The 26,526-nt window shown below is 51.6% G+C and overlaps 1 protein-coding gene across 4 annotated transcripts in view; it reads left to right on the top strand.

Moving 5' to 3' along the window:
* PTPRU (protein tyrosine phosphatase receptor type U) overlaps window positions 1-26,526 on the top strand; it is a 78,811-nt gene that overhangs the window by 36,046 nt on the left and 16,239 nt on the right. For all 4 annotated transcript variants that reach the window (XM_032495715.1, XM_032495714.1, XM_032495717.1 and 1 more), the window contains 9 exons: window positions 287-488; window positions 775-877; window positions 3,346-3,619; window positions 4,383-4,419; window positions 5,167-5,305; window positions 12,161-12,318; window positions 22,333-22,523; window positions 23,224-23,299; window positions 23,795-23,871. In XM_032495715.1, coding sequence (XP_032351606.1) covers window positions 287-488; window positions 775-877; window positions 3,346-3,619; window positions 4,383-4,419; window positions 5,167-5,305; window positions 12,161-12,318; window positions 22,333-22,523; window positions 23,224-23,299; window positions 23,795-23,871 — 1,257 coding nt within the window. The remainder of the gene's footprint in view (window positions 1-286; window positions 489-774; window positions 878-3,345; window positions 3,620-4,382; window positions 4,420-5,166; window positions 5,306-12,160; window positions 12,319-22,332; window positions 22,524-23,223; window positions 23,300-23,794; window positions 23,872-26,526) is intronic.

Here is a 26,526-nt window from a genome sequence, read left to right on the forward strand (position 1 = left end):
GGAGAGGGAGGCACATGGGGTGAGGGGACAGAGGTGACCACTGGGATTCCTTCATCTATGACCAGGTCCTTGCCCTGTGGGTTATGGGAATGGGGCCCTGAAGGAAGAAGGGAGAGGTGAAGGTGCCCAGAGGCCTGGGCTAAGGGGCATCTATCATCCCCTCAAGCCTCTCCCCTTTGCTCAACCTTAACCCTAGCTCACCTGAACCATGATGGGTGGGAGGCTGCGGGACCAGTGATGCCCTTCCCCATCTCCATGCCCACTTGCCTACGCGTCCTGTCCCCAGATCAGCTACCAGAGCATCGAGTCGTCAGACCCGGCGGTGAACGTGCCGGGCCCACGACGTACCATCTCCAAGCTCCGCAATGAGACCTACCACGTCTTCTCCAACCTGCACCCAGGCACTACCTACCTGTTCTCTGTGCGGGCCCGCACAGGCAAAGGCTTCGGCCAGGCAGCGCTCACCGAGATCACCACCAACATCTCAGGTGAGCCCCGCCCGCCCTGGCCTGGCCCCTTTGGAGGAGGCCCAGAATCCCAGGGTTCCACGGGTAGGGGATGGGGCTTCGTGCAGGTGGTGATGGAGGGCTCCTGCTGAGTTAAATGTGCCATTTAGAGGTTGAGGTCAGCAGTCAGGGAAGCTCAATTCAGAGGGAACAAGGAGGCTAAGGCTGAAGGGAAGAGACTTGAGGACAGGCGTCAAGGAGGCTGGAGGCCTGGCCTTCTTGGTCCAGTGGCCAGGCTCCATGCTTATGTCCCTGTCCCCTTCCCCAGCTCCCAGCTTTGATTATGCCGACATGCCGTCACCCCTGGGCGAGTCTGAGAACACCATCACCGTGCTGCTGAGGCCGGCCCAGGGCCGTGGTGCGCCCATCAGGTGGGGATGCCTACATGGAGGGGTGGGAGGTCAGGGCCGAAAGGAAGAGGTTCCTTGTCTGACCCAGAGCTCCCCACCCAGGCCAGCTTACCCTTATCCTCCCTTGATCTCGCCCACAGAGTTAAGAGTGTCAGGAGGACGATGTTCTGTGATCCTGGGCAGGCGGAAAGCCTGTAGTCACTCCCCTCTGAGGCCATGGCTGTCTCATGGTGACTGTCATGAGATCTCTGGACAGTGTCCAGCCTGGAGGACTCTCCAGAGGGCTTTCCTTCAGAGACCTTGGAGAAGTGAACTCTGAGACCTTATTTCTTCTCAGCTTTGCCCCTGGAGTGTCCCATCCAGGGAGACATAGGGATCAGCTCTTTAGAAGGCTAGGGCAGCCGGCCAGATAGGGCCATCTCTCTGGAGTGGCCAAGAGCTTGGCTTTTCCAGTTCCTTCTCTGCAGGGAAAGCAGGGGCTGCTGATGCCATGGTGGCTGCCTCTGTTGGGGAGAAGATGCTGGAGACAAGATGATGCGTGTGTGTGTGTGTGTGTGTGTGTGTGTGAGACATGTGGGGTGGAGGTGTGAGAAAGCGTGAGTGTGTTTGTGGAACATGTGCACATACTTGCTGTCAGCCAGACCTCGTGTTAGGGACTTCACCTGCAAGAGTCGTTTTCTCCTCACAGCAGCCTGTAGGGTGGGTACTAGTACCTTTATTTTACACATCGGGAAACAGGCTCAGGGAGCCTGAATAACTTGCCCCCAAGGCCACGTAGCTGATAAGTGGTAGCACTGGGATTTGGAACCCAGGTCTGTCTGCAAAACCTGTACCTTTTCTTGAAGTCACAGAGCCTCCCTGCCCGTCTGGTCCACCCGCTCCTTCCACAAAGATTCATGCACTGGAGAGGGTGACAGCAAACATTTGGACATGGGAGGGTCCTACTAAGCCCCTCAAGAAGGTGGTGTGTTGCCCAGGTGCTCTCGACTCTCCCTCACTTCCTCACTCCTCCCTCCTTCTGCCCTTTTCTCCCGCTTTGCCTCCTCCCCTGTATTTGTCCCTGCAAAGCTTGTCCTGGGCTGATTCCCAGACCCTCAGGGAGACCCAGGAAAAAACCGGGGCATCTCAGGAGCATTTGGTGTTCTGCAAGAGGCTCAGGGTGCTGGTGCCGCCGAATCTGGGGGGAGTTGGGAAGCTCAGTGGCACCTTCTCTTTTCCTTGTCCTCTTGAGGGATCCTGTGAGCAGGCCCAGTCAGCGTCCCTCAGGGATGATGATGGCAAGGCTGGGTGGGGGCCGGGAGCAGAACTTGAGAGAAGGGAGAGGCCTGATGGCTGTGCAACCTTGGGCATGTCCCTTCACCTCTCTGAGCTTCCCTTTCCTTAGGTGCATAACGAGGATCATCCCAGATCAAGATGTGCTTTGTTCACAGCTAATGATTGTCATCCTCTGCTGGTGGGACCTGGACCAGGGGAGGTCTGACCTCAGCCTGGGAAATGGAGGCCTGGGCTGGCTAGTGGTAGAATGAACCTGTCTAGCCCCAATCCAAGGGTGCTGGGTGATTCCCTCCCAACTTGGAAGCTCAAAAGAAACAGCTGGCAAGCAAGGAAAAGGCATTTCTGCTTTCCCAGAGTGCAGGCTGTTGGTATGAGGAGTCACACGCCAAGGCGTGACCGAGGCTGGGACTGGAAATATTTAAATTTGTCAGCATTCATTTATTCACTCTCGGCTTTGTTCCACAGAGGATTTGGAGGCACTCACAGCAAAAGGCCATTCAGAAAAGTGATGCAAATAAATAGAAACACACAAGTCGGGATCAGGAGACACAAATTAGAGGGAATACAGACCAGGGAACACCAATCAGCTGTCAGGACTGGGAGGTGGCAGGCTTAGAGTCATAGAGTTGGGAGGATACCCAGATGTAGGATTAGTGTGACCTTATTTACCTGCTCAGTGACGGGCTCCCCCACTGGAGGACAGTTCTGGGAAGCCCAGATCCCCAGTTGCTCAGCACAGGGCCCATGCCTGAGTTCAGTGAACACTTTCTGAGTGAGTGAATGCACTGTGTCTAACTTGAATTTACTGAGGCCCAGGAGGAGCCATGGGGAAGCAGGATGGAGCCTGAGGCTTGTGGTTCCCAGTCCCTGGGGGACTCACTGAGGAGTCAGGGTAGAGCTTTAGGCCTTGGTACCCTTGAGCAGGTCCTCATTCTTTCAGCCTTAGTTACAGTGATATCAGCTGACAGGCACTGGCTGCTTGCTGAACTTGCCTCCTTCCTCACCTCTACCTGGTAGAACGGTTCTGTAATCACTCCCATTTTACAGAGGAGGAAACCGAGGCCCAGGGAGGTTAAATGACTTGCCCAGCTAGTAAGAGGCAGCGCCAAGATGAGTCCTCACCTTGGCCTGACCCAAGCCCAAGCCCTTAGCCACCGGAGGCTTTCCCTGTCCTCTGGCCCGTGATCACTGCGCTCTCCCCTCCCCATGTCCAGTGTGTACCAGGTGATTGTGGAGGAGGAGCGGCCGAGGAGACTCCGGCGGGAGCCCGGCGCTCAGGACTGCTTCCCAGTGCCGCTGACCTTTGACGCAGCGCTGGCCCGCGGCCTGGTGCACTACTTCGGGGCCGAACTGGCGGCCAGCAGTCTGCCTGAGGCCATGCCCTTCACTGTGGGTGACAACCAAACCTATCGTGGGTTCTGGAACCCACCGCTGGAGCCCAGGAAGGCCTACCTCATCTACTTCCAGGCGACGAGCCACCTGAAGGGGGTGAGGGTTCGGCTGGGGTCGGTGGTGGGGGCGGTTGAGGGGCAGGCTGGGGAAACCTTGGAGCAGGCTGCTGCAGTGAACAGAGACCTCCCCAGGCCCCACCACCGTCCTGATCCCGCCCCCTAGTTGAGTCTTGAGGCCTGTAGCGCCTCCCACCTCCCAGCCCCGCCCACCCACCTGAGACCCGCCCTCCTGACTCTAGACCCCCTCCCTCCAGCTACTACTACTTCCTTCCTGAGCCTCTTCCCCCGGACTCTTTCCTCTCCAAGCCCCTTGTCTAGTCTCTGCCCCCTCCCAAGGCCCTGGTCTTCTATCCCAGGCTCGTCTCTCCCCAGAGGAGTCCGTCTCAGGTTCCCCCTTTCACCAGACCTTGAGGCCTAGGCCCCGCCTCGTCTCTGAAGCCCCGCCCTTCTCCAGGGTCCTCCCTCCTCGGATCTCTCCTTCCCAGGCTTCCCCCTTCCCAAGCAGACCCTTGGACGTAGCCCTTCCCTCATTTCTGAGGCCCTGTCCCTCGTCCCCTGGGGTTTTTCTCCCTGTTCCTGCCCATCTCATTCCCCTTTTCTAAGGCTTTGTGTATTTTCAGGCTCCTCCCCTTCTTGGCCCCTCCCTCCCTGGCTCCCCCAGGCCCTCCTGCCAGGTGGGGTGTCTTATAGTCCACACCAGAAAAGCCCTGACCAGGCCCAAGACACGCTGTCTGAGGGTCCCTCTGGGGAGGGTCAGGTCCGGGCTTCAGCTGTGCTGAGACCTCCGTCTGTGCTTCCAGGAGACCCGTCTGAATTGCATCCGGATCGCCAGGAAAGGTGAGTCCCCCTGGATTCAGTCCTTTGGCAGCTGGCTCTTACTTGCTGGGCTCTGGGGATGTGGACCCTGGGCACTCAGGGCTGTGGGAGCAGAGGAGGGTGGTCTGGTAGGCCTGGAGTCAGGAAACATTTCCCTTCTTGGTCCCTATGCCCACCTCAAGGGCTCCTTCTCCCAGACTGGGCAGTGGGGACAAACCCCCACCCTGCCATGGTCACCCAAGGGGCCTTGGCAGATGCCTGGAAGAAGGTGAGCCATTATGGTTGGGCCATGGGAGTGGTGGGTACTGGGCGCTGGTTCTGGGGTCTGTATCTGCCCTGTTTCCTGTGGTGGGGGAGAGATGGGGACCACGTGGGCCCTGTGGTGTAGGGATTGCCTTGCTCCCAGAGGGGAAATGTGGCTGGTTCCCCATCCTGAGAGGCCCTAACCAGCCCTAGGTACATAATTCTCTCCCCTCATTGCCTCCCAGGAGGGCAAGAGGGTGGGTCTGAAGGGCCTAGGCATCCTCCACCGCCATCCACTGAAGGGTGGGACAATTTGACGCACATGGCAAGTAACCTCTGACACAGGAATGCGGAAGGTAGGAAGGATGGTGAGGAGATGGATCTGGTTGAAAGGCCGGACCTGTGCTGAGGAGGAGGGGCAGTTGTCTTTGTGCATATATGTTTGTGCAGCGTAGACCCCTGCAGACAGGGGGAAGGCGGTCCCTGTCTCCCCTCTGACCCTTTGTCCTGCTTTGTTCTCCCCAGCTGCCTGCAAGGAAAGCAAGCAGCCCCTGGAGGTGTCCCAGAGATCGGAGGAGATGGGGCTTATCCTGGGCATCTGTGCAGGGGGTCTTGCCGTCCTCATCCTCCTCCTGGGGGCCATCATTATTATCATCCGGAAGGGGTGAGTGAGGCCGGTGCCCTGGCCCACCTGAGACTCCTGCCCGTGCGAGGCCTGGTGGGCAGAGAGGAGGCTGCGGGCTGGTAGGGCAGCCGCCTCGCGGGCATGTGGAGGGCTGCCAGCCTGGGCATCAGGCCTGTGGATGGACCCAAGCCGGGCAGTGGGAAGCCAGAGACTCTGCAAATGGAGCTCCCCCAGAGCAGCTTGGCTGGAGCCCAGGTCTGGCTGGTGCCAGGTGCCGTTATCCAGGGAAGGGTGCTCCGTGCCTCCTGTCAAGGAGCCCTGCTGAAAATGGGCACCATCCTCCTGTGCCTCCCAGGCTGTTCTGATGGGGATGGTGTGGAGATGACCCGACTTTGAATCCTCAGCCCCCTGCAGACCTTCTGCCAACTTGTCTGCCCTAACCACTGGGTTGTGGTGGTGACCCTGAGCCGTGGCTCTTCCCGGGTCCCACCCTCTCTTGGGCTCAGCTTGCCCTGAACTCTGTTACGGTTGATCTCTGAGGAGTCCTCCTGGCCCATGACTCAGAGGCCTCCCTCCTGCCCCTGCCATCCCCCAAGCCTCAAAAGTCCAGTCTTGTGTTTGTGACGGATGCATTTCTTAGTGCATTTTGCAGTAGGTGGCGTGAATCCCAGCACATCTTAGAATCCAGAATTTAGAATTTTGGGGTTTTAGAAGTCCAGGATTTGAGATTCTAGGAATCTCAGAATTTAGAATTGTAGAGGTTCCGAGCCTAGAATCTGAGAGCTGCCAGGTAGTTCAAAGACATCTATTCTAGTGGTTTTCCAGTCCTTCTAAGCAGCAGAACCTGTGTGTGAAACACCAAATACACCTCTCCTGGGAGCCCAGTGCATGGAGCAGCTGGAGGCTGAGCCTTGGGTTGGAGCCAAGTCGGGGATGGAGATACTGAGGCCCAGAGAGGGAATGGACCTGCCTAAGGTCACCCAGGGAGCCCGAGGCAAAGCCTGCTCTACCCACTCCCCACCTGGGCTCTGGCTTCTGTAGCCCTGGCTGCTGCCAGGCTGGGCACACATGGGCGGGTTGGCTCTGGGTCTCTGGGCTGCCAGAAGAGATAAGCAGGATCCAGGGAGATGAGGGAAAACTGGCCAGGGCCCCATTGCCTGAGGCCAGGCACCAGCAGGAGAGAGACTCTTCCGGAGAGTGGTGGTGGGTCTTGCCAGCCGTGGGGTGACACGGGGCTGGGGGCGACCTGTCCAGGGTGTTAGGCTCTGCTTTTTCCCTTCCCTTAGTTCCTGCACAGCTTCCTGAGACAAAATATTTTAAACTGTCATTTAATATATATTACTCTGTGTCAAGAGCTCTGCACACATCACCCATCAGAACAGCAGTTATTGAGCACCTACCGTGTACCAGTTGGGACCCACCAGAATTTTCCCTTCTCAGATCCTGCCCCATGAAGCAGGTCTGAGTCCCTGAGGAAAGTATAATTAAGTGACTTGCCCACGTCACTCGGCTGATAAGTGGCAGGGCCTAACTGAACCGAGGCCTGACTGCAAAGCCCGTCCTCCTCACAGCCCGGCATATGAAGGGCCTCCCGACAGCAGGTGCACAGTAGGTTCTTGTAAGTGGCAAGGCCCTGGGGGCCTGGGGAGTAGGGCAGATAGAGCTGTAAAGAAGGGATTAGATTTTGGGGGGGGTGCAGGTGGTATTGGAGGCCCTAGAAGTCTATCCTTAAGAGAAAGATTGGCAGAGTAGGGGATGTCACCTACCCCTGCAAAGGGAGTGCCGGGCCCAGGAGAGGATGGGTCAGAGATGCTGCCACTAGGAAACACTCCACTTTACACAGCTGCTACTGGAAGCCTCTAGGATTTCTCTAAAAGTCATTCAGTCCCATTCTGTAGCACCTCACCGCCTCCCCATGGATCCTACCTGGCCTTCAGAGTCCCCTGTGCTCCTGAGGTCTCCTTGAGTCTGCACTGGGGGTGCCGTGGGACTGAGCAGCTCTGGCAGGGATAGGGGTGTTCAGATCAACTTGGGGTGCAGATGTAATGGACAGATTGGGAGGTTGCTGAGGGAAGGTCCTTGTTGGAGGAAGGAGGCACCTAGTGGGGGGATTACGGGAGACATCTGGGAGCAGGTGGATAGTGAGGCTTGCTGCACCTGCCCCTGGGGGACCCCAGGGTGCCCCAGGCTGGCTGGATCCCATGCTTTTGTTTCCAGAGACCACCCCCCCCACCTCCTTCCTTTTGCAGCACCTCCCTCCCCCTGTGCTTTGTTCACATACTTGCAGCGCTTTGCTCAGTGTTTCTCTTCCCTGCTGGACTGAGATCTGCACGAGGGCGGAGGAAGCTCTGTCTTGTTGGCTGTGTGTCCCCGGGGTCTGGCACGGGGACTTGGGTCTTCCTGAACCCCCACCCCCAACCCAGCAGGCAGAGGGGGTAGAGAAGGGCTGAGGGGGATTATTATTAACCTCGCTTGTTTAGAGGACGAAATAGAAGCTCACAGAGGCGGAGTTCTTTTATTTGTTTTCCCTCATTTACTGATTGCTCAGTTCAACAAAATATTTATCGAGGCTTTATAATGTGCTGGGCACTGTCCTGGGCCCTGGGGATCCAGCAGTGGGTAAAAAAGGCCAGGATGCTACCCCTTTGTGCTTTGTGGCTATAAGTGGGGGGCCTAGAAAAAGCACAAGTGTCGGCAGGGGGGTGGTCAGAGAGGCTAAAAGGCGACATAATGTAGTTGGTGATTGCGAGGGAGTCTTCAGGGAAGGCCCTTTTGAAGTCATGACACTTCAACTGAGACCAGAGGAATGCCACTCCTTCAGCCCAACCCTAGCCCCTTAGGACCTCTGTGACCAGCCACAGGCCCTGGACACCCCCTCTGTCCCTGGAATGGATGATGTGCTGTGTGACCTGGAGCCAATCTCCTGCCCTGGCTGGGCCTGTCTTCCCCTCCCCTCTCCTTCCCTTCCCTCCCTGCTGACTTGGACGGAGTGTCCTGGTGGCTGGTTATTGGAGGACCCTGGAGGGGCCTGGATGGGGCCTCAGGAGGGAACTGGCTCTGGGGTCAGGGTCCTAGGCCTGCTCTGGACTCTCACTGACCCCCAGCAGGCCCTGGGCAGATCATGACTCTCAGGGACCCGGTTTCCCCACCTCCTCACTGTAGGTGCCTTGAGGTCCCATAAGGGCTACTGGCCCAACTGTGCTCTGGGTGTCCTGTGAGGGGGCAATCTGGCTCCTTTAATGGACCCCATACCCAGAGGCAGTCTGGAGGACGGGAGGGTGGCCCCAGTTTGCCCTGGAGTCCAGTCTGTGTCCCCTTGCCCAGCCTCTCCCTGCCTGGCTACTTGTCCCCTTCCAGGAACAGGTGCTTGCAGAGGGCTGTCCTTTCAGGGGCAGGGGGGCCTGTAGGGGTGAGGGGCGTGGGCACCAAGGTGGGGGCTGTTTGCAGGGGTGAGTGCAGCTGTTACCTTGAGTGTGGGAGTGCGTGTTTGTGAATATGTCTGTGTATCTGTGTATGTTAATAAGTGTTTGAATACATGTGTATGAGTATCTGCATGCGTGTGTATCTCTGTGTTTGTAAGTGCATATGAGTGTGTCAGTGTGTTTCTATGTGTACAAGTGTGTATTCATATGAGTGTGTCTGCGTGTGTGTGAACATGCGGTGTATTTCTCTTTGTGAACGCATGTGTGTGTGACTGTGAGTGAAAGCTCTGCTTCCCCCCAGGCCCTTTCCACACCTCCTCCTCCTCCAGCGTCAGGCTTGGGGAAGGTTCTGGAAGGGGCCTCAGGTCCTGGTCCTCAACGACTGAGCCCAGCCAGCCCTTGGGACAAGGAGGGCCCTTCTGACCTCTCAGCCCCTGGCCAGCCCCCTCCCCAGCAGGAAAGCACCAGGCCCCTCCCTGGCGGTGCTGCGGCCCTGGGCCCGGCCTGGTGGGAGGACCGCGGCCCACCTGTGCTGTTCTCTTTGCACGCTGCCAGGAGGGACCACTATGCCTACTCCTACTACCCGTAAGTAGCTCACCCGCCTCGGGGCCCTGCCCCTCCCGGGGAGCCCCTGCCCCCCCCCCCCCCCCGCTGGCTTGGGCTCCCCTACCCCTGCCTGGCCCGGGGTCAGCCCCTCCTCCATGGGTACCCTGTCTCTGAATGTCCCTCCTCTGCTCTGTGTCTCCTCTCCCTGTCGTCCTCCTGTGTGGAGGTCACGAGCGCTGGCTTTGTGGTCAGTCTTAGGTTCAGACCCGGCTCTGCTGAGTCACCCCAGGCAAGTCACTTAACCTTCCTGAGCCTCCTGTCCTCTTGTCCCTGGAGGCAGCCCCTTGTGTTCTTGAGCCACTCCTGCTGGTCAGGACCTCCTGACGTCAGACCACTAGTCCATGTCCAGGAAGTCCTCACCAGCTCCCGTGCTGGGGTCCACAGCTGTGTGCATGTGTGTGCGTGTGAGGCGCAGACCCCCGGCAGCCCTCCCCTCAGGGCAGGCAGCTCCCAGGGCCCGGCCAGCCCTTCTCCAGTAGGGGCCCATGCTCCTCAGACCCACCGTTTCCTGGGTGCCTCCTCTGGGCTCAGTCCTTCCCACAGAACCCTCACAACAACCCTGAGAAGAGGCACGGTGATCACCCCATTTTACTGATGAGGACACTGAGGCTCACGGGGATGAAGAAACTTGTCAGAGGTCACGGGACGTGCAGAGCTGGGGTTACAGCCCAGGCCCTGGTCTGACTCCACAGCCTGCTGATGCTGCTCTGTGTTCTGCCTCGTGCTCTCTGCCTCTGCAAACCTTCCAGAACATTCCCCTGCCCCTGTGCTTGTTCCCTCCTTGCACAGCAGGCTCAGGTGGCCCAGGCCAGCCCAGGGGACAGTGGTCTCTCACCTCCTCCCTGGGCCTTAGACTTGCATCGATGTCACCCACAGTCACACTGGCTTTTCCAGCAACCACACCCTCGTCAACTCACGTGGAGCCTCCAGCTCGGCTTTTACAGGAAATGCTGACAAGGCAGCTCTCCCTCCCCCTCGACTTCTCAGTTAGTTTTGAACCTAAATGCAGAACTTTTTAGAGCGTCCTTATTACACTGCATCTGCTTGATCTCACCCTGAGGTCAGGTGGAGGCCGCCGTGCGAGTGTCCCTCCTGGTCCTGTCTTTGTGGATCTGGGTGGGTAGTGTTTGTGGTTCTTCTTCCAAGTAGACAGCAGGCTGGGTGGGAGCAGAGCCCTGTGGCACACCGCTGGAGACCTCCTTCTCGGCCACTGTCCATTCGTGGCACCACTGTTCAGTCAGCCTGACTAGCCGTCCTCTGTTTGTCTCCCTGTAGCTTGCTGGTGTCTGACCTGTCCCCCCCCCCCCTCCCCGTCTCTCTCTCTCTCCTTGTCATTGTTCGTTTGGTCTCTCTTCCTCTGCCCCCCGCCTCCTTCTCTGTATCCTCCTAATTCCCTTGCCTCCTCTCTTCTCCCTCCTCACCTCCCTCCCTGCTCCACCTTCTCTCTTATGTTCATGGTCAAGGTCACAGCCACAGAGGCTTCTCACCTTCCCCAAAAGGGTCTTTGGCTCTGACTTGGGCCACAGTGAGGGTGATGCCCAGAGCCTGCGAGTAGGGCTTGGGGTAGGAGGCCTGGGTTTGCTGAGCTGTTTCTCGTGCAGACTGGGAAGGCCTTGCCCACCTCCATGCACAGTAGCCTGGTCCCCAGCGTGGACACAGAGCCATCATCTTAGCACAGAAAGGACACAGTGGCCCTGGCAGGAGGGGCACCCAGAGGACATCCTGTGCCCCACCCCCCGCCCCAGGCAGCTCTTGAGGCAGGACAGGACGAGTGGAGTTTGTCTGGGAGGACTGCTTCACTGGCCTTTTCATCTCCATGGACGATCAGTGTCCCTGAGCCCGCCTAACCTGGAAGTCCTCCCCCAAGTCTACCCTACACCTTGCACGCTTTGGGCCCAGCAGGTGAATGACTTGCTCATCTCGAGCCTTCCCTTGATCAGCCCCAGCTCTTCTCCAGTCAGCGCAGGTCCCAGTCATCTCCGCTTTGCCTGTTGCTCAGCCCCTCAGCCATGGAGCTGTGGCCCCTCCCTCCCCAGCCCCTGTTCTCCCACCCACTTTCCTCCAAGTTCTCTGGGGTCGCAAACTGCCAAACTCATCTATAAAGCTGGGCTGGAGGCCTGGGTGGTGCCGAGCCCTTGCCCAGGGTCCTCTCCAGAAGCTCTGCTCTCTTAGGGAGGGACCAGGGCCTCTCCCCTTCTCCCTCTGCTGCTCTTGGGAATATGGACTCTGCGTGAATTTCTTTACAAGTCTAGTGTGGTGTGTGGTGGGACCATCCTGGGGGTTCTGAGGGTGAGAGAAAGTCTTGGCTGGAGTTCATTCTGTGCCTGGGGAAACTCCTGAGTCTGCTGAGCACTAGCTAGACCCCCAACCATGAAGGAGTGTAGGCCATCCCCCCTGCAGGAGGACAAGTTCCCAGGGCAGCTGTCTGGTGAGGACGGAGGAAGGAAGGTAACACATGGGGCATGCGGGGCTGGAGCTGGGGCAGCCATCTTCCTGGGTCGGGGTGGGGTGACTGTCTGCTGTAACACCAAAACAGGCCCAGAGTGATTTTTCCTTCCTGGTTCCTGAGCCCCTGGGGCCAGGGAGAGTTAGGAGACGGATCCCAGCCTGAAGTCACTGCTGCTCCATCCCTTGCCCACACTAAAGGTCCCCAAGGCAGGAACCCTGCCCAGTCCCGCCTGGGGAGGCAGCAGCTCCCTGGGTCTGGTGAGCAAAGGATGGAGGCAGAGCCCCCCCCTCAACATCCAGAGCTGCTTCTAGACTGGCTCCCGGCCTCAAGGCCCCGACTGCCCGGACTCCTCATCTACCTCTGGGTGCTGTCCTGCTGCACTTAGCACCCACATCGCCCATCAACCTCCCCCTGCAGGAAGCCAGTGAACATGACCAAGGCCACGGTCAACTACCGCCAGGAGAAGACCCACATGATGAGCGCTGTGGACCGCAGCTTCACGGACCAGAGCACTCTGCAAGAGGACGAGCGGCTGGGCCTCTCCTTCATGGATGCCCACGGCTACAGCCCCCGGGGTGAGTGCCTGCCCCTTCCCTGTGGCCCCTAGGCACTCCTCCCCAAGAGCCAACGGCACAGAGCCCTGCGTCAGATAGTTCTGTAACATCTGGAACTGAAATGGAAGCATCTCCTGTGCTGCTGCTGAGTTACCAGCACGGGCACCACAATTCAGAGAAAGCACAGCTATTACCTTTGTACTGGAAGAGCTTAGGAAAATTGAGGACTTAAGATTCATCTAAGAGGAGCACAGGTTCAAGTGTTAATTGTGTGAAGTGTTCCGGGAACTCAGGGGAGGGAGCGCCGCTCTGGGATCAGAGCATCTCTTTCTGGCTGTGTGAGAGGCTGACCAGTGCCTAGGAGGAAGTGCTCTGGAGTCAAACAGACCTCAGTTTGCATCTCAGAGCCCTTGAGCTCTGTGACCTGGGGCAAGTAGCCTAACCTCTCTGGATGTCTGCTTCCTCATGTATGAAATGAGGGTGAAGATCATCTCTGCTGGTAGGGCTGCTGGAAGACAAAATGAGAGAATGTGTGTGCATCATTGAGGGCTGTGCCTGGCCTGCAGGAAGGGTACAGTGAATCAGCTGTATGTGCTGGGAGCTTGTCACAAGTCGCTTCATCACACGTCCTTTTATTCTGCTTAGTGCTGATTCGTACAAAAGCAGATATGATATTTATGAAAATCATAAAGTCATAATAATATAACCAACACTGGTGAATCCCACTGTTGACTTTGAACATCATCAGGGTGCTCCTCCCATATCTCCTACCTCCTTCTTAAACATAAATATTCCCCTGAAATTTTTGTTTATAACTTCCTTGCCTTTGGGCAGAAAGTGTTGCTGTGTGTGCATGTGTCTCCAAACAGTGCATTATATAATTTTGCTTATTTTTGAGCTTTATAGAAATGAAATCACTCTCCATTGTTCAACTCAGCATCATGTTTCTCATATTTACCCAGGTGGATGTTTTGCTTTGGTTCATTTATTTTCTCTGATGTATAGTTTTCCATTGTATGAATATATCACAATTTATTTCTCCATTCTGCCATCCACGGGCATTTGATTTGTTCCTAGTTTTCCTGTTATTACAAACGAGGCTGCTGTGAACATTCTTAAATGAATCTCCAGATGCACCTGCACAGCAGATTCTAGAACTGCTGGGTTATAAAGTATGTGCTTGTTCTGCTTTATAAGATAGTGTCAAATTGTTTTCCAAAGTGTCTTTGCCTGTGTTCACTCCTAGCAGCAGGGTATAAGAGTTTCCATTGCTCTCCATCAATATCAAAATTCGCCAGACTTCTTCACTTTTGCCAAACTAGTTTCTATAAGATGGTAATTCTCTATAGTCTTAATTTGCATTTCTCTGATTACTAATGAGGTTGAACATATTTTCGAGTCATCATTGGCCATTCAGGTTTCTTCTGCCATAAAATGCCTGTTCATGTCTTTTACCTAATTTTCTATTGGGTTTTCTGTTGCTTTCTTAGTGGTTTTTAGGAGTTCTTTATATATTTAGGATGAGAATCATTTATCCCTTATGAATTGCAAATATCTTCTCCCAATTTGTGGCTCATCTTTGCTGGTTATTTATAGTGTCTTTGGATGAACAGATTTTTTATTTCAATTTAGTCAGCTTCATCAATCTTTTCCTTTCTGTTTTCTATTTTTTTTGGCGTGTGTTTTCTTAAAGAATTCTTCCTTATGCAAGGTCATAAGGCATTTTTTACTTCTTTCTAAAACTTTTAATATTTTGCATTTCACATTTAAATCTTTGTCCATCTGTAGGTGACTTTTGTATGTGATATGAATTGAGGATTTTATTTTATTTTTTTCTATAGGGAAAACCAACTGTCCCAGCATTGGTTAGTTTTTTTCTTTTTCGTGGGGGGGTGGAGGATTAGATTTATTTATTTTTTTAATGGAGGTACCGGGGATTGAATCCAGGACCTCGCTCATGCTAAGCAGGCATTCCACCACTGAGCTATAACCACCCCCCCGCCCCAGCATCAGTTATTTTAGTTCATACTTTCACCACTGATTCGCAGTGCCATCCTTCTCATACATCACATTTCCATCTATATGTGGATTGTGTTTTGGCTCCCTGTTCCCTTTCGTTGGCCAGGTTGGCGATTCCTGTGCCAGTACCAAATCTTTCTTGATATCTGAAACATCGAGCCCTCCCAGCTTTGTTCTTCATTAGGGATGTCTTGGCTATATTTGCCTTCGTTCCCTTTCTTGTAAATTTTAGAATTATCTTTTTAGGTTCCTGGGGAAACTTTGTGGGATGGATTTGTATTGAATCTATAGATCAATTTTCATCTTGTATCACTGAAACTCTGTACTCGTTAAACAAGAACTGCCCGTTCCCCCCTTAGCCCTTGGCAACCACCATTCTACTTTCTGTCTCTATGACCGTGATTACTCTTATACAAGTGGGATCATATGGTATTTGTCTTTAGGGACTGCCTTATTTCAGTTAGCATAATGACCTCAAGGTTCATCCATATTGTAGCTTCTTTCAGAATTGCCTTATTTTAAAGGCTGAATAATATTCCATCGTATGTATACTCCACAGTTTTCTTATCCATCTGTCTGTTGATGGGCTCTTGGGTTGCTTCCATGTTATAGCTATTGTGAATAGTGCTTCCACGAACATAGGTGTACACAGATATCTCTTTGAGTCCTGCTTTTAATTCTTTTGAGTATAGACCCAGAGTGGAATTGCTAGATCATGTAGTTCTGTTTTTAATTTTTTGAGGAACTGCCATACTGTTTTCCACAGTGGCTGTACCGTTTTACATTCCCACCAGTAGTGTGCAAAGATTCCAGTTTTCCCTACATCTTCTTGTTTTCTGTTAAAAATTTTTTTTTATAGCAGCTATCCTAATGGATGTGAGGCAGTATCTCATTGATTTGCATTTCCCTAACGATGAATGATGTTTTAGGAATTTTATACACACACATATATATATATTCTGGGTATTAATCCCTTATCAGACAAATGATTTGCAAATGTTTTTTCTTACTCTGTGGGTTGCCTTTCTACTCTGTGGGTAGTGTCTTTTGATGCACAAAATGTTAAAAAAAGTTTTTAAGACAAAAGTGGATTTTTATTTGATTTTATTTTTTACAATATTTTTGAATTTGAAGTATAGTTGATTTACAATGTTGTGTTAGTTTCAGATGTACAGCAGAGTGATTCAATTATACATATATGTGTGTGTGTCTGTGTGTGTGTGTATTTTAGATTCTTTTCCATTATAGATTATTACAAAATATTGAATATATTTCTCTGTGCTATATAGTAAATCTCTGTTTATCTATTTTATATATAGTGTTTTATACATACTAGTGTTGATCCTAATTTATCCCTCCTCCTCTTTTCCCTTTTGGTAACCGTAAGTTTGTTTTCTGTGTCTGTCAGTCTGTTAACAAGTAAGTTCATTTGTATCATTTTTTAGATTCCACATATAAGTGATATCATATTTGTCTTTCTTTGTGTGACTTACTTCACTCAGTGTGAGAATCTCTAGGTCCATCCATGTCGCTGCAAATGGCAAGATTTCATTCTTTTTTTTTTTAATTGGCATATAGTCAGTTACAATATGTCAGTTTTTGGTACACAGCACAATGTCCCAGTCAAGAGTTCATTCTTTTTTATGGCTGAATAATATTCCATTGTATGTGTAAACCACATCTTCTTTATCCATTCATCTGTCAGCGGACACTTAGGTTGCTTCTATATCTTGGCTGTTGTAAATAATGCTGCAGAGAATATTGAAGTGCTTTATCTTTTTGAAGTAGTGTTTTCATTTTCTTTTAGTGAATACTCAGAAGTAGAATTGCTGGATCATATGGCAGTTCTATTTTAAGGTTTTTGAGAAACCTCTGTAATGTTTTGCATAGTGACTGTACCAGTTTACATTCCCACCAGCAGTACAGGAGGATTCTCTTTTCTCCACATCCTCATCAACACTTGTTATTTTTTGTCTTTTTGAGGGTAGCCATTCTGACAGGTGTGAGATGATATCTTACTGTGGTTTTGATTTGCATTTCCTTGATGATTAGTGATGTTGAGCATCTTTTTATGTGCCTATTGGCACATGTCTTCTTGGAAAAATGTTTAAGTCTTTAATGCATTTTGAGTTTGTTTTTGAATATTGTATGAAAAAATGGTCTAGTTTCATTCTTTCACATGTAGCTGTCCTGTTTTCCCAGCACCATTTATTGAAGAAACTGTCTTTTCCCCATTGTATATTCTTGTCTCTTTCATAGATTAATAGACCATATGTGTTTGGCTTTATTTCTGGGCTGTCTATTCTGTTCCACTGATCTATATATCTGTTTTTGTGCCAGTACCATAGTGTTTTGATTACTGTAGCTTTGTCGTGTAGTGTGAAGCCAGGGTACTTGATTCCTCCAGCTTTGTTTTTCTTTCTCAAGATTGCTTTGGCTATTCAGGGTCTAAACTTTCTAAATAATTCTAACTTGTCTGTAGAATCATTCACATTTTCTGAGTACAAAGGATCTGTGAATATTAACAGTTCTGTTTCTTCTTCCTTGTTTCTTGTCCTTTTCCCCTTGACTTTCTGCATGGCACGGGCTGGAGCCTCAAATACTGTGTTGAATGGAAGTGGTTACAGGCGAAATCATTGTCTTGTTTTTCTGGTTTTAAAAAAATGCTTCTAACATTAAAACACTGAGAATGAAGTTTGCTGTAGGTTTTTGGAAGAAATGTCTTACCAGATTAACAAAATTCCTTTCAGTTTTTAGTTTCCTAAGAGGTTTTTATTTTAAATGAGAGTTAAACTTACCAAATGCTTTTTTTCTGGACTTACCGTGTTATCATATCTTTCTCCTTTAGTTTGTCAGGTGGGTGACATTTTTAGATTTTCTAGTGTTAAAATAACCTTCAGTTCTTGGGATAAATTCAACTTGGTCATGATGCATAATTTTTTTTAATGAATTTTGGATTTAGCATAATGATAATATTGTTTAAGATTTTAAAGCTGTATTCCCCAAGTAGGATTGCCCCATAATTTTTCTTTTTTGTGTTATCTTTGTCTGGTTTCTGGTATCAAGATGCTGTTAGTCTTATGAAATGGATTGAAGTCTTTTCTCTTTTTTCCTTATCATGGGGGATTGGAATAATTGGCTCCTTGAAGGTTTGGTGGAATTCACCTGTGAAAACATCTTTTTCTGTTGTTTTCTCTACGGAAACATTTAAAACTTTTCATTCAATTTATTTAAGGAAGTAAAGGGTATTCAAGCTTTCTGTGTTTTTCAAGACACTTTTAAGAAGTTATATTTGTCTAAGAATTTGTCCATTTAATTTATGTTTTCAAATTCATTGACATGCATTTATTCATCACGTTCTCTTTGTGACCTCTCTGATTAAATTTATACACCATCCTGCATAGTAGCTGTTACCAACCCTTCATTTTACAAATGAGGAAAACAGAAGCCCAGAGAGGAGAAGCACTTGTCTGGGTCAAAGAGCCAGAAAATGGCAGAGTCAGGATTTAAATGCAGGTTTTTCTGAATTGCCAATTGCTATTTCTACCATATCGTGCTAGACCTGGAGGAACGGGTAGGATTTGGACCAGCAGAGGTGGAAAGAAAAGGCATTTGTGGATGTGGAACATGTGTAAATGGATGGAGGTGGGCACGGGAGGACAACATGGAGAGGCCTGCTTGGGCTGAAAACTCAAGTGGGTGTTGGGGACAGTGGGAGGTGAGGGTGGTGTGAGCACCTACCTTGCTTCTGAGTCCTATGGAGAGATACAGAGAGGCTGGAAACATGGGCTCTGCTCCTCAGGAACTCACTGACTACCTGAGGAGATGAGACTGACCCACACCAGGCTAATTGCTAGGGAATGGTGGGGATAATTAGTGCTGCCACAGTTTTGAGAAGATACACTTTTGGGCAGGGGAAGTCAGGGTTTTGGCTGAGATGGAGAAGATTTGACTGATGGCCCAGAGGCGTGGGCACTGAAGGCAGGATGCAGGCCCTGGGGGAAGGTGTGATGGCTGGGAAGCTCAAGGTGTGTTCAGGAGTCTGGAGCTGAGTCTCAAGGATTTCTCTCCCTTTCTTTACGCCCCATGCTGGTCTAGCCGCCACTTCCTTCTTTTCTTTTCCAAACAGTGGAGGCCAGATTTTTGTGGTTTTGAACAGAAAACCATGTTGATTTTGATGCAGCCTCAATGTGGAAATTTTAAATAGGGACTTCCCATGCTGAGTAAATGTTGAGCTGGGTTGTTCCCAAGATGTTGGAATGTGCCCCCATCGGCTCTGATCCTGCCTCTGAAAACACTGGGTACTGTCCATCTGGAGCTCTTGACCCATCTGGGAACCAGTGGGTTCTGGCCAAGCAAGTGCCAGGTTCTTTCATCATCCCAAGGGCCCCTTTATCAGAACGAATGAAACAGAGAAAGACAGAAGGATCCGAGTCAGATGGACCTGGGTTTGAATCCTGATGCTGCCACTTAATGAGCAGGTAACTTAACCCTTCTGGGCCTCAGTTTCTCGTTTAATAGGGGGATAACAGTAGTGCCGACATCTTAGGACTGAATGATTTAAGAATCATGGCAGGCGTATGAAAGCACTCAGTGTGTTAGATATTATTAGCCATTATTACAGGCTGTGTTTCTTAAAGGTATTTGCTAATTGCAAACAGTGAAGGAAAAGTATGGAGTGCTGCTGGATTGTATAACTGGTGGCCTGTCTTCGTCTCAGGGTGGGTGGGAATCGGGGAAAGTGCCCATTTCTGAGGACAGTCTGAGGATCTTCATTTTCTTTCTCTCTTTCTCTCTTTCTTTCTCTCTTTCTTTCTTTCTTTCTTTCTTTCTTTCTTTCTTTCTTTCTTTCTTTCTTTCACTGAAGTATAGTCAGTTTACAATGTTGTGTTAATTTCTGAAAAAAATCTAATTTTTAGAGCAATTCCATTACTGAATTTATCCTAGAGTCACAAGTCCCTATCACCCAGATAAAACAATTGGCCATCTGTAACCAATTATATTTCATCCACACCCCAACCCAGGTCCCTCTACCAAGGTTATTTTGAGGCAAACCACAGAGATCATGTGCATATGTTTCTGTATATATCTCTAAACATAATGACTGAGGATCCTCATTTTCAAAGGAGGAAACTGAGGTCCAGAGAGGTCACGTGACTTGAGTCAGTATTCAAATTCAGGTTTCTCTGACTCCAGGCCCAGTGTTCTTTCCTCTGGGCCTTAGCTATCCCTCCAAGACATCAGTTGTCCAGTGGTTACTCCCAAAAGATGTCCCACAATCATGATGGAGCTGGGGAGAAGCCTGGGAGAGCCCCGGGTGGTGACCTTGGAGCTGAGGCCTGGCTCTCACTTTCCTTCCTCTCCTTATCCCTTTCAGGGGCTGCCAGCTGTGGGCAGGCTGGTTCTTGAGGTGTGTATAGGGAAGTGTGTGTGTGTGTGTGTGTGTGTGTGTGTGTGTGTGTGTGTGTGTGTTTGTGTGTGTAAAACCCCATGGGAATTCATGAGTGAGAAGAGTAAAGAACTGTCTTCTCTGGGCCCAGGAATGGAGGCTCCTCTTGGCAACATCCTCATTCATCACCCTTTGTCTTCTGATGGTCTTATTTGTAGAACGTCTTGTGTTGTGCACATGCTTAGCTGCAAGCCGTTCAGATTTGGCTCTGGCCTTCTGTTTAGACCTCAGCCGGGTGGGGTTTTTGCTTGCCTTTAGCCATTGGAAGATGATTCCATGCTTACTCTTGAGGCTGTACCAGGGCTTCAGGGTCTCTGGGATGAGCTGTTAGACTCTCCACCTGGAGAGCTCTCTATGGAGCTATCAGCATGGTTTCCACGGAAAAACTTAGGACCCTTTTGTCTCCAAGTTCTTGGAGCCACCAGAGGTCTTTTTCTCTTGAAATCTTTGTGCTTCTCTTGTGTGTTTATTGTAGATGCTCTTTAGAATGGCCAGGCCCTGGACCAAGATCCTATAGGGCAGAAGGACCAGGACAGAAAAGCCAACCAACTACCCTGGTTTTCTGGGACTCAAGGGGTTCCTCCCTTTCCTAGAAGCACTAATCATGTCAACGGCCCCATCTGTGTGCCAGGCACTGGGCTGGGTGCTTTACACGCGTTATCTTATTTAATATTTAACATCATTATACTGGAGAGTAACAGGCTTAATTTTCCTTTGTCATGAGAAAAGGGAAATTTCTGGAGAGTACCATCCCTAAGGTCACATGTGGAGCTGGGATTTGATCTGAGGCCTGTGTTTCTCTAGAGCCTGTCTCTTAATCACCATGTTACACTGTGTTCCCCTTAGGATGTTTCATGAAACAAACAAAAAAAGCTTTTTTGTTTTGTGGTGAAAGACAGAGGTGAAATGCTGCTATTTTCACCCATCTCTTGGAGATTTAAAATACACACTAACATGTTAGAAGCCCTGAGACGTCTCACAGGGGAAAAAACCTACTTATTTCTTCTTAAATGAGTATTTCGCAGACTCCTTTAAAATATAGAACCCCTTCTCCTCCTCCTCCTCTTCTTTTGAATGGAATACCACTTAGTCATCTGGCATGCCCAGTATTTTCTGGAACACACTTTGGCAACCACTACGTTAGGCAAGTCTCTGCTCTTTGGACCAGTTTCCCCATCTGAAAAATGAAGGGTTTGGGGCATCTGACCACGATGGTGTAGCTTGCACGTGACTTGCCCTCCAGCTACATAAGCAACTAGAAATTTGTACAGAATACGTGAAACAGTCGTTTTTCAGACATTGGGTGCCAGACAGCTCGCGGCTGTGATTCCTGTGAGAAGAGAAACAAAATGAGGTGAGCCCAGCCTCACACTGACTTTCTACCTGGAGGCAGCTTTCAAACCCCAAGGCTCAGGAGGTGGAACCTGAGCAGAGCCTGCGGTCTCCTGGATTTGAAGAGGCAGAGATCGGAGGGTGGGAAGTGGTGGGGGGGTGGTGGTGGTGGTGTCCGGCTGGTGCTCCTGCACTCCTGCTGTCTGTTAGTTGTGACTAGGAATTAGAAGCCAGGCACCCAAGAAGACTCCCCACGGAGGGTCATTTGGCTGAGGCCAGAAGGATGGATATGAGTTCACCAGGCATAAAGGCTGGGGGGTGGGGGTCGGTTGAGGAGTGTTCAAAGCAGAGAGTGTGTGCGAAGGCACAGGGAAGGGAGGGGCCTGGCATCTAGGCCCCGCTGGCTGTTCTCCACCTGCCCCTGCCGGCTCAGAGCTGGGCAGAGAACAGCTGTGAGACGCATGGAGGGCTGGCCTTGGATAAGCCCCTGCCCCTCACCTGGGCCCGAAGGAGGGAATGAGTGTTAAAGTGTGAGAGTGAGTGTGTAGCTGAGCTGTTTGCTCAGTCCTAGGACCTGATCTCGGGGACCAGGGTGGGATGTCCTGGAGGATACTGACGAGGAGAGCCGGGGAGTGGGTGGTCTGGGGGTAGGGGATAGTTTTCCCAGGATGTGTGGGGCACTGTGAACCTCTCCACCTGTTCCTGACAGTGGAAATGCCAGTGCAGGAGAAATGCCTCTATTCAGGTCAGTTTGCAGAGGGGGTGGTGGTGGCAGCTAACTTCAGGATTGGCTTGTCTTTGAATGGGGTAATTGCTGGGAGTTGTCAATGTTCCAGATTGTTCCCTGGAAGAGGGGGAGGCAGGGGGGACTGCCATGGGCTCTGCTGAGCGCTGTCCCCTGTGGGCAGCAGGTGAAGTCACAGAGGGGTGGGCCCAGCTGGGGAGCCCAGGACAGTGAGGGGACCACAGGATCCCAGCCAGCAGGGCTGGGCCAGAGGTCACGTGATCTAATTGCTCATTTTACAAATGGGAAAACCAAGACGCAGAAGGGAAGAGACTTGCCCAGGGTCATACAAGTTGGGCCCAGCCAGGCTGCTTGGCTCCAGCAAACAACTTAGGCATCTTCCATGTTGACTGTGCTCCCTTCTCTCCCTTGGCACCCCCAGTCCATCTAGGGTTCCCCAGACTGAGGCTTGTGTGAGTGTGAGGAACCCTTTTCCTTTCTCTGACTGCAGGAGACCAGCGCAGCAGTGGGGTCACTGAGGCGAGCAGCCTCCTGGGGGGCTCCCCGCGACGTCCATGTGGCCGGAAGGGCTCCCCATACCACACGGGGCAGCTGCATCCTGCAGTGCGTGTGGCCGACCTCCTGCAGCACATCAACCAGATGAAGACGGCTGAGGGCTACGGCTTCAAGCAGGAGTACGAGGTGCATGGCCCCAGTCCAGCCAGGACTCCTTGCCAAGGCCTTGTCTGGTTTCGCTTCACTGTGGACCTTGACCCTGACAACCCTCAGCCCAGCCCCAGATGGACCCATGCTCTGACAGTCCTCAACTCAACCTAATTTTTTTGACCTTGACTTTGATCATAATCTAAGACTGACCTGGTCTCTCTCATCCTAACCCTGACTTTAAGTCTGAACTTCAATCCCATCTGTCTTCATCTGGACCCTGCTAGGATCCCTATCCTATACCCTAAATGAACCTGACCACCAACATTGACCCTGACCTCTAACCTAAACCCCAGTCTGACTTTGACCCTGACTTACCCCCTAAGCTCCATTTGAACTCTGACTTGAATACTGTCCTACCTCCATCTGGACTTAATTTGACCCTCACCTTTACCTCCTTCCCAACTCAAACCTGGATTTGCCCTAAACCTGACCCTCATTCTAAAATGTCTCTGAACTTTAACCCTCTTTTTCCCTCTTCACACTTCCCCTACACTGCTTGGTTTTGAATTTAGTCCCTCACAGATAAAGGGATATACAGTGACTTTATCTCAGGTCCCAAGTTTAACCCTGAACTTGGCCCTTATTGTGATCCCACCCCCATCCTGTTGAGGGGATAGGGGTCTTATGAAGGAAGGGACTTCCCTCCCCCGCTGACTACCACTTTCCCTTCTGGCAGAGCTTCTTTGAAGGCTGGGATGCTACAAAGAAGAAAGACAAAGTCAAGGGCGGCCGGCAGGAGCCCATGCCTGCCTGTGAGTCTTGGGGAAGAGCCTGGGTCTGGGGCGGTGGGTGGGAAGGATAGGGAAGGGGGCAAACAGCCAGAGTGAGTCATCTATTGAGGGCCTATCACATGCCAAGCCATGTGCTGAGAGCATCACACCCATTGTCTCATTTAGTCCTCAGTCACCCTGTGAAGTGGGACGGATTATAACCCCCACTTGACAGATAAGGAAACTGAGGTTTGGGAGATTAAGCCTCCTGCCCAAGCTCACACAGCTAATACTTGCCTGAGCAGCACATGACCTCCGGCCTGCTTGATGCTGTAGCCCAGACTCTTAACTACTGACCTGGCCTGCCTTCTGGGGGGTGCCCAGGGCCTACTGGTCAACCCTGAGCCTTTAGGTTCCCTGGCTACCCTGCTTGTGCCCCACCTCTGGCCTCCAGGAAAGCCTCCCTCAACTGCCCCAACTCTGGGCTCCCCAGTTCAGCCTCTGCCCACTCCATGGCCACCTGCTCTGTGTTTCCAGATGATCGGCACCGAGTGAAACTCCACCCGATGCTGGGAGACCCTGACGCCGACTACATCAACGCCAACTACATAGACGTGAGTGCCTTGCCCCCGTCATCCCTCCGCTGGCCCTAACTGCTCCAGGCTCACTGTCCAGGCAGGGCGGGAACCTGTCAAAGATTAAATAGAAGTTCTCTCGGCTGGGTTCTGAGAGCCCCACTCCTTGCAGTCAGTGCCAGGGAGCTCAGAAGATGGGAGGACAGTATGGGCAGCAGCTGTCAGGAAGGCCTCCTGCAAGCTGGGGTTGGCCTGAGAGATGGGGCCTTTGGTGAAGCAGGATGAAGGGACGAAGGCAGGCAGCGAGGCCTAGACGTGAGGAAGGATCCCCCTCGATGAGGGGCCGAGAGGCTTGGAGGTGGGATTCCCGTGACACACGGTGAGGCCAAAGGCAGGCAGGGGCTGGACTGTGAAGGCCTCAAATGTCAGGCTGAGGAGTCTGGGCTTTTTCCTAGGGGCACCAGGGAGTTGTTAAAAGTATCTGACTGTGACCAGAGTGGTATTTTAAGAATAATTATTCAGGTTTATTGAGTATGTACTGTGTGCCAAGCACTGTGCTAAGCACTTTATACCAAATATTTAATTTTATATAAGCCCTACAACCATCCTATGTGGTAGATAGCATCCTGGCCTCACTTTACAGATGAGAAAACTGGAGCTCAGAGAGGTGAAGCTACCTCTCTGAGGTCACACAGCAAGTAAGTGGTCAAGTAGGTACTCAAATCTCAGCCTGTCAGGGTGTCCAAAGCCTTTGCTGCTAACCACGAGGCTCTCCTGCCATCCACAGCAGCAACTGGGTCATGCTGGACTTGAGGAGAGGGGCCAGAGACAGGGCAGGTAGCCAGGAGGTCTTGGCTTGGACGTGAAGAAGAGGTGGTGAGTCTGGTCCCCAAGTGTGGGTGATGGTGAGACAGGACAGGCCCAGGGACCCTGGTCAGACTGCTCTTCAGCCCAGCACAAGCTAAATTTGGCATAGAGTCATTCATTTATCAGGTATATTTTGAGCATCTACTGTGTGCTCAGTGATATAGCAGTGAAGACAGACATAGTCCCTGCTTCCCTTGAGCATGGAGGTGCTAGTGGGGGAGGCACAGAAACATGCAGGTGGAGTGGATTTAGGTTAGACGGGAAGGCAGAGACCGGAAAAGAGGAGTGGCTGTCTCAGGGATGCACAGCAAGCTGGCAGTAGCGCCAGGGTTAACTGTGGCAGGCTGCCTGGAGGCAGAGGGCTTGAGCTGGCTTTGGGTGGCTGGAGAGGAAGGACATCTAGGGTAAGGGAGCAGCATGAGCAAAAGCCTGAGGTGGAAGAGGAGGAGGAGGAGGCGTGTATCTGGGAGGCGGGGTAGCCAGGGACTTGAGAGGTGAGCTTTCTTCTCCTTCTTCTTTACCTCCTCCTGGTGGCCAGATGTGCTAGCCCATATTCTCCAGAATTCCTTGCCTTTTCCCCCACCTCCCATCCTCTCCCCTGGCTGGGGCATGGGCTGGGCCTGGCTTCTCAGACTTGGGCAGCTTTGGTGACAGGGGCCCTTCCTGGGTCTCCTCAAGGTCCAGTTGGCTTCTCCCTGGGCCCCCGGCAGGGACCTGCCCCTCCCCGCTCTCTCCGGCCCAGCCCGGCCCAGTGGTCTCTGCTCTGCCTCCCCTGCTCCCATCGCCCATTCTGGCCACTCCTGTGCTCCGTCCACCTCCATCTGCCTCTGGCCTAATATCTGTCTCTTTTGCTTTGTACTGTTCCCTCACTGGAATCATTAAGATTCGGATAAACCGTGAAGTAAGTATCTCTCTCCCCGTCTCCTCCTCCTCCTCCTCCTCCTGTCTGTCTGACCAGCTGTATCTCAGACTCTCTCACAGTCTCTGGCTGTCTCTCTCTCTGTCTCTGTCCTCCCTACCCTCCACTCCTGCACCCAACACCAACGGTTCATTTCAGCACCCTGGCTAGGGGCCACCCAGGGTTGAAGATTCCACACGGTCTCTATAGTAAAGAATTCCTTCCACCCTCCTCTGCCCTGAGATGGGGTGGCAGTTTTGGGTGCCTCCCCAGGCCCTGTTCCCCACTGGCCACCACCTCTGTCACCTTTGTCTCCAGCTCCCCATGCCTGAGAGTCCTCACTAGCCACGCTTTCTGTGGTCCTGGGAGGGGTGGGGCAGGGGATCTGCCCTGGGTGCCCTGTCTCTGCTGCTTGGAGGTTGGGGTCTTCAAGGAAGCCAGGATGGCCCCGGGCAGTCACCTTAATACTGGTTTCAAATCCCTGGTGTTCAAATCCCTTTGTGGTCAGTTTGCTTGAAACTCAACCCTTACCACTTTGTCCTCAATTTAGCCCTAATTTGAATGTTGTATTTTGGGGGAGCAGTTTGGGTGTTCTGTTTTCAAAAATTGTGTCATGTTTGGGACTTTTGAGAATGTTTTTAAAAAGACCCTAATTCATCTAGCAATCCTCTGGTTTGATTTTTAATATATATTATTTTCATAATAGTTGATGCCTGGTGGTATTGTTTGCTATTTGTGGGTACCTTTTCTGTTTTATTGCCTTTTTTCTTTTACAAATACATTTCTTGCTTTTTTATGATTGCAAAAATACAGTTCATTATTAGCCTTTCAAACAACACAGAGACGCAGAGACACTGAATATATAATGTTGTATCTACTGGAGATGACAGGTGTCCCAGATACGCTCCTAGTTTGTTTTAACAGTTGAT

The sequence above is a fragment of the Camelus ferus genome, chromosome 13 (genome assembly GCF_009834535.1).
Source record: "Camelus ferus isolate YT-003-E chromosome 13, BCGSAC_Cfer_1.0, whole genome shotgun sequence".
Classification (NCBI taxonomy): Eukaryota; Metazoa; Chordata; class Mammalia; order Artiodactyla; family Camelidae; genus Camelus; species Camelus ferus.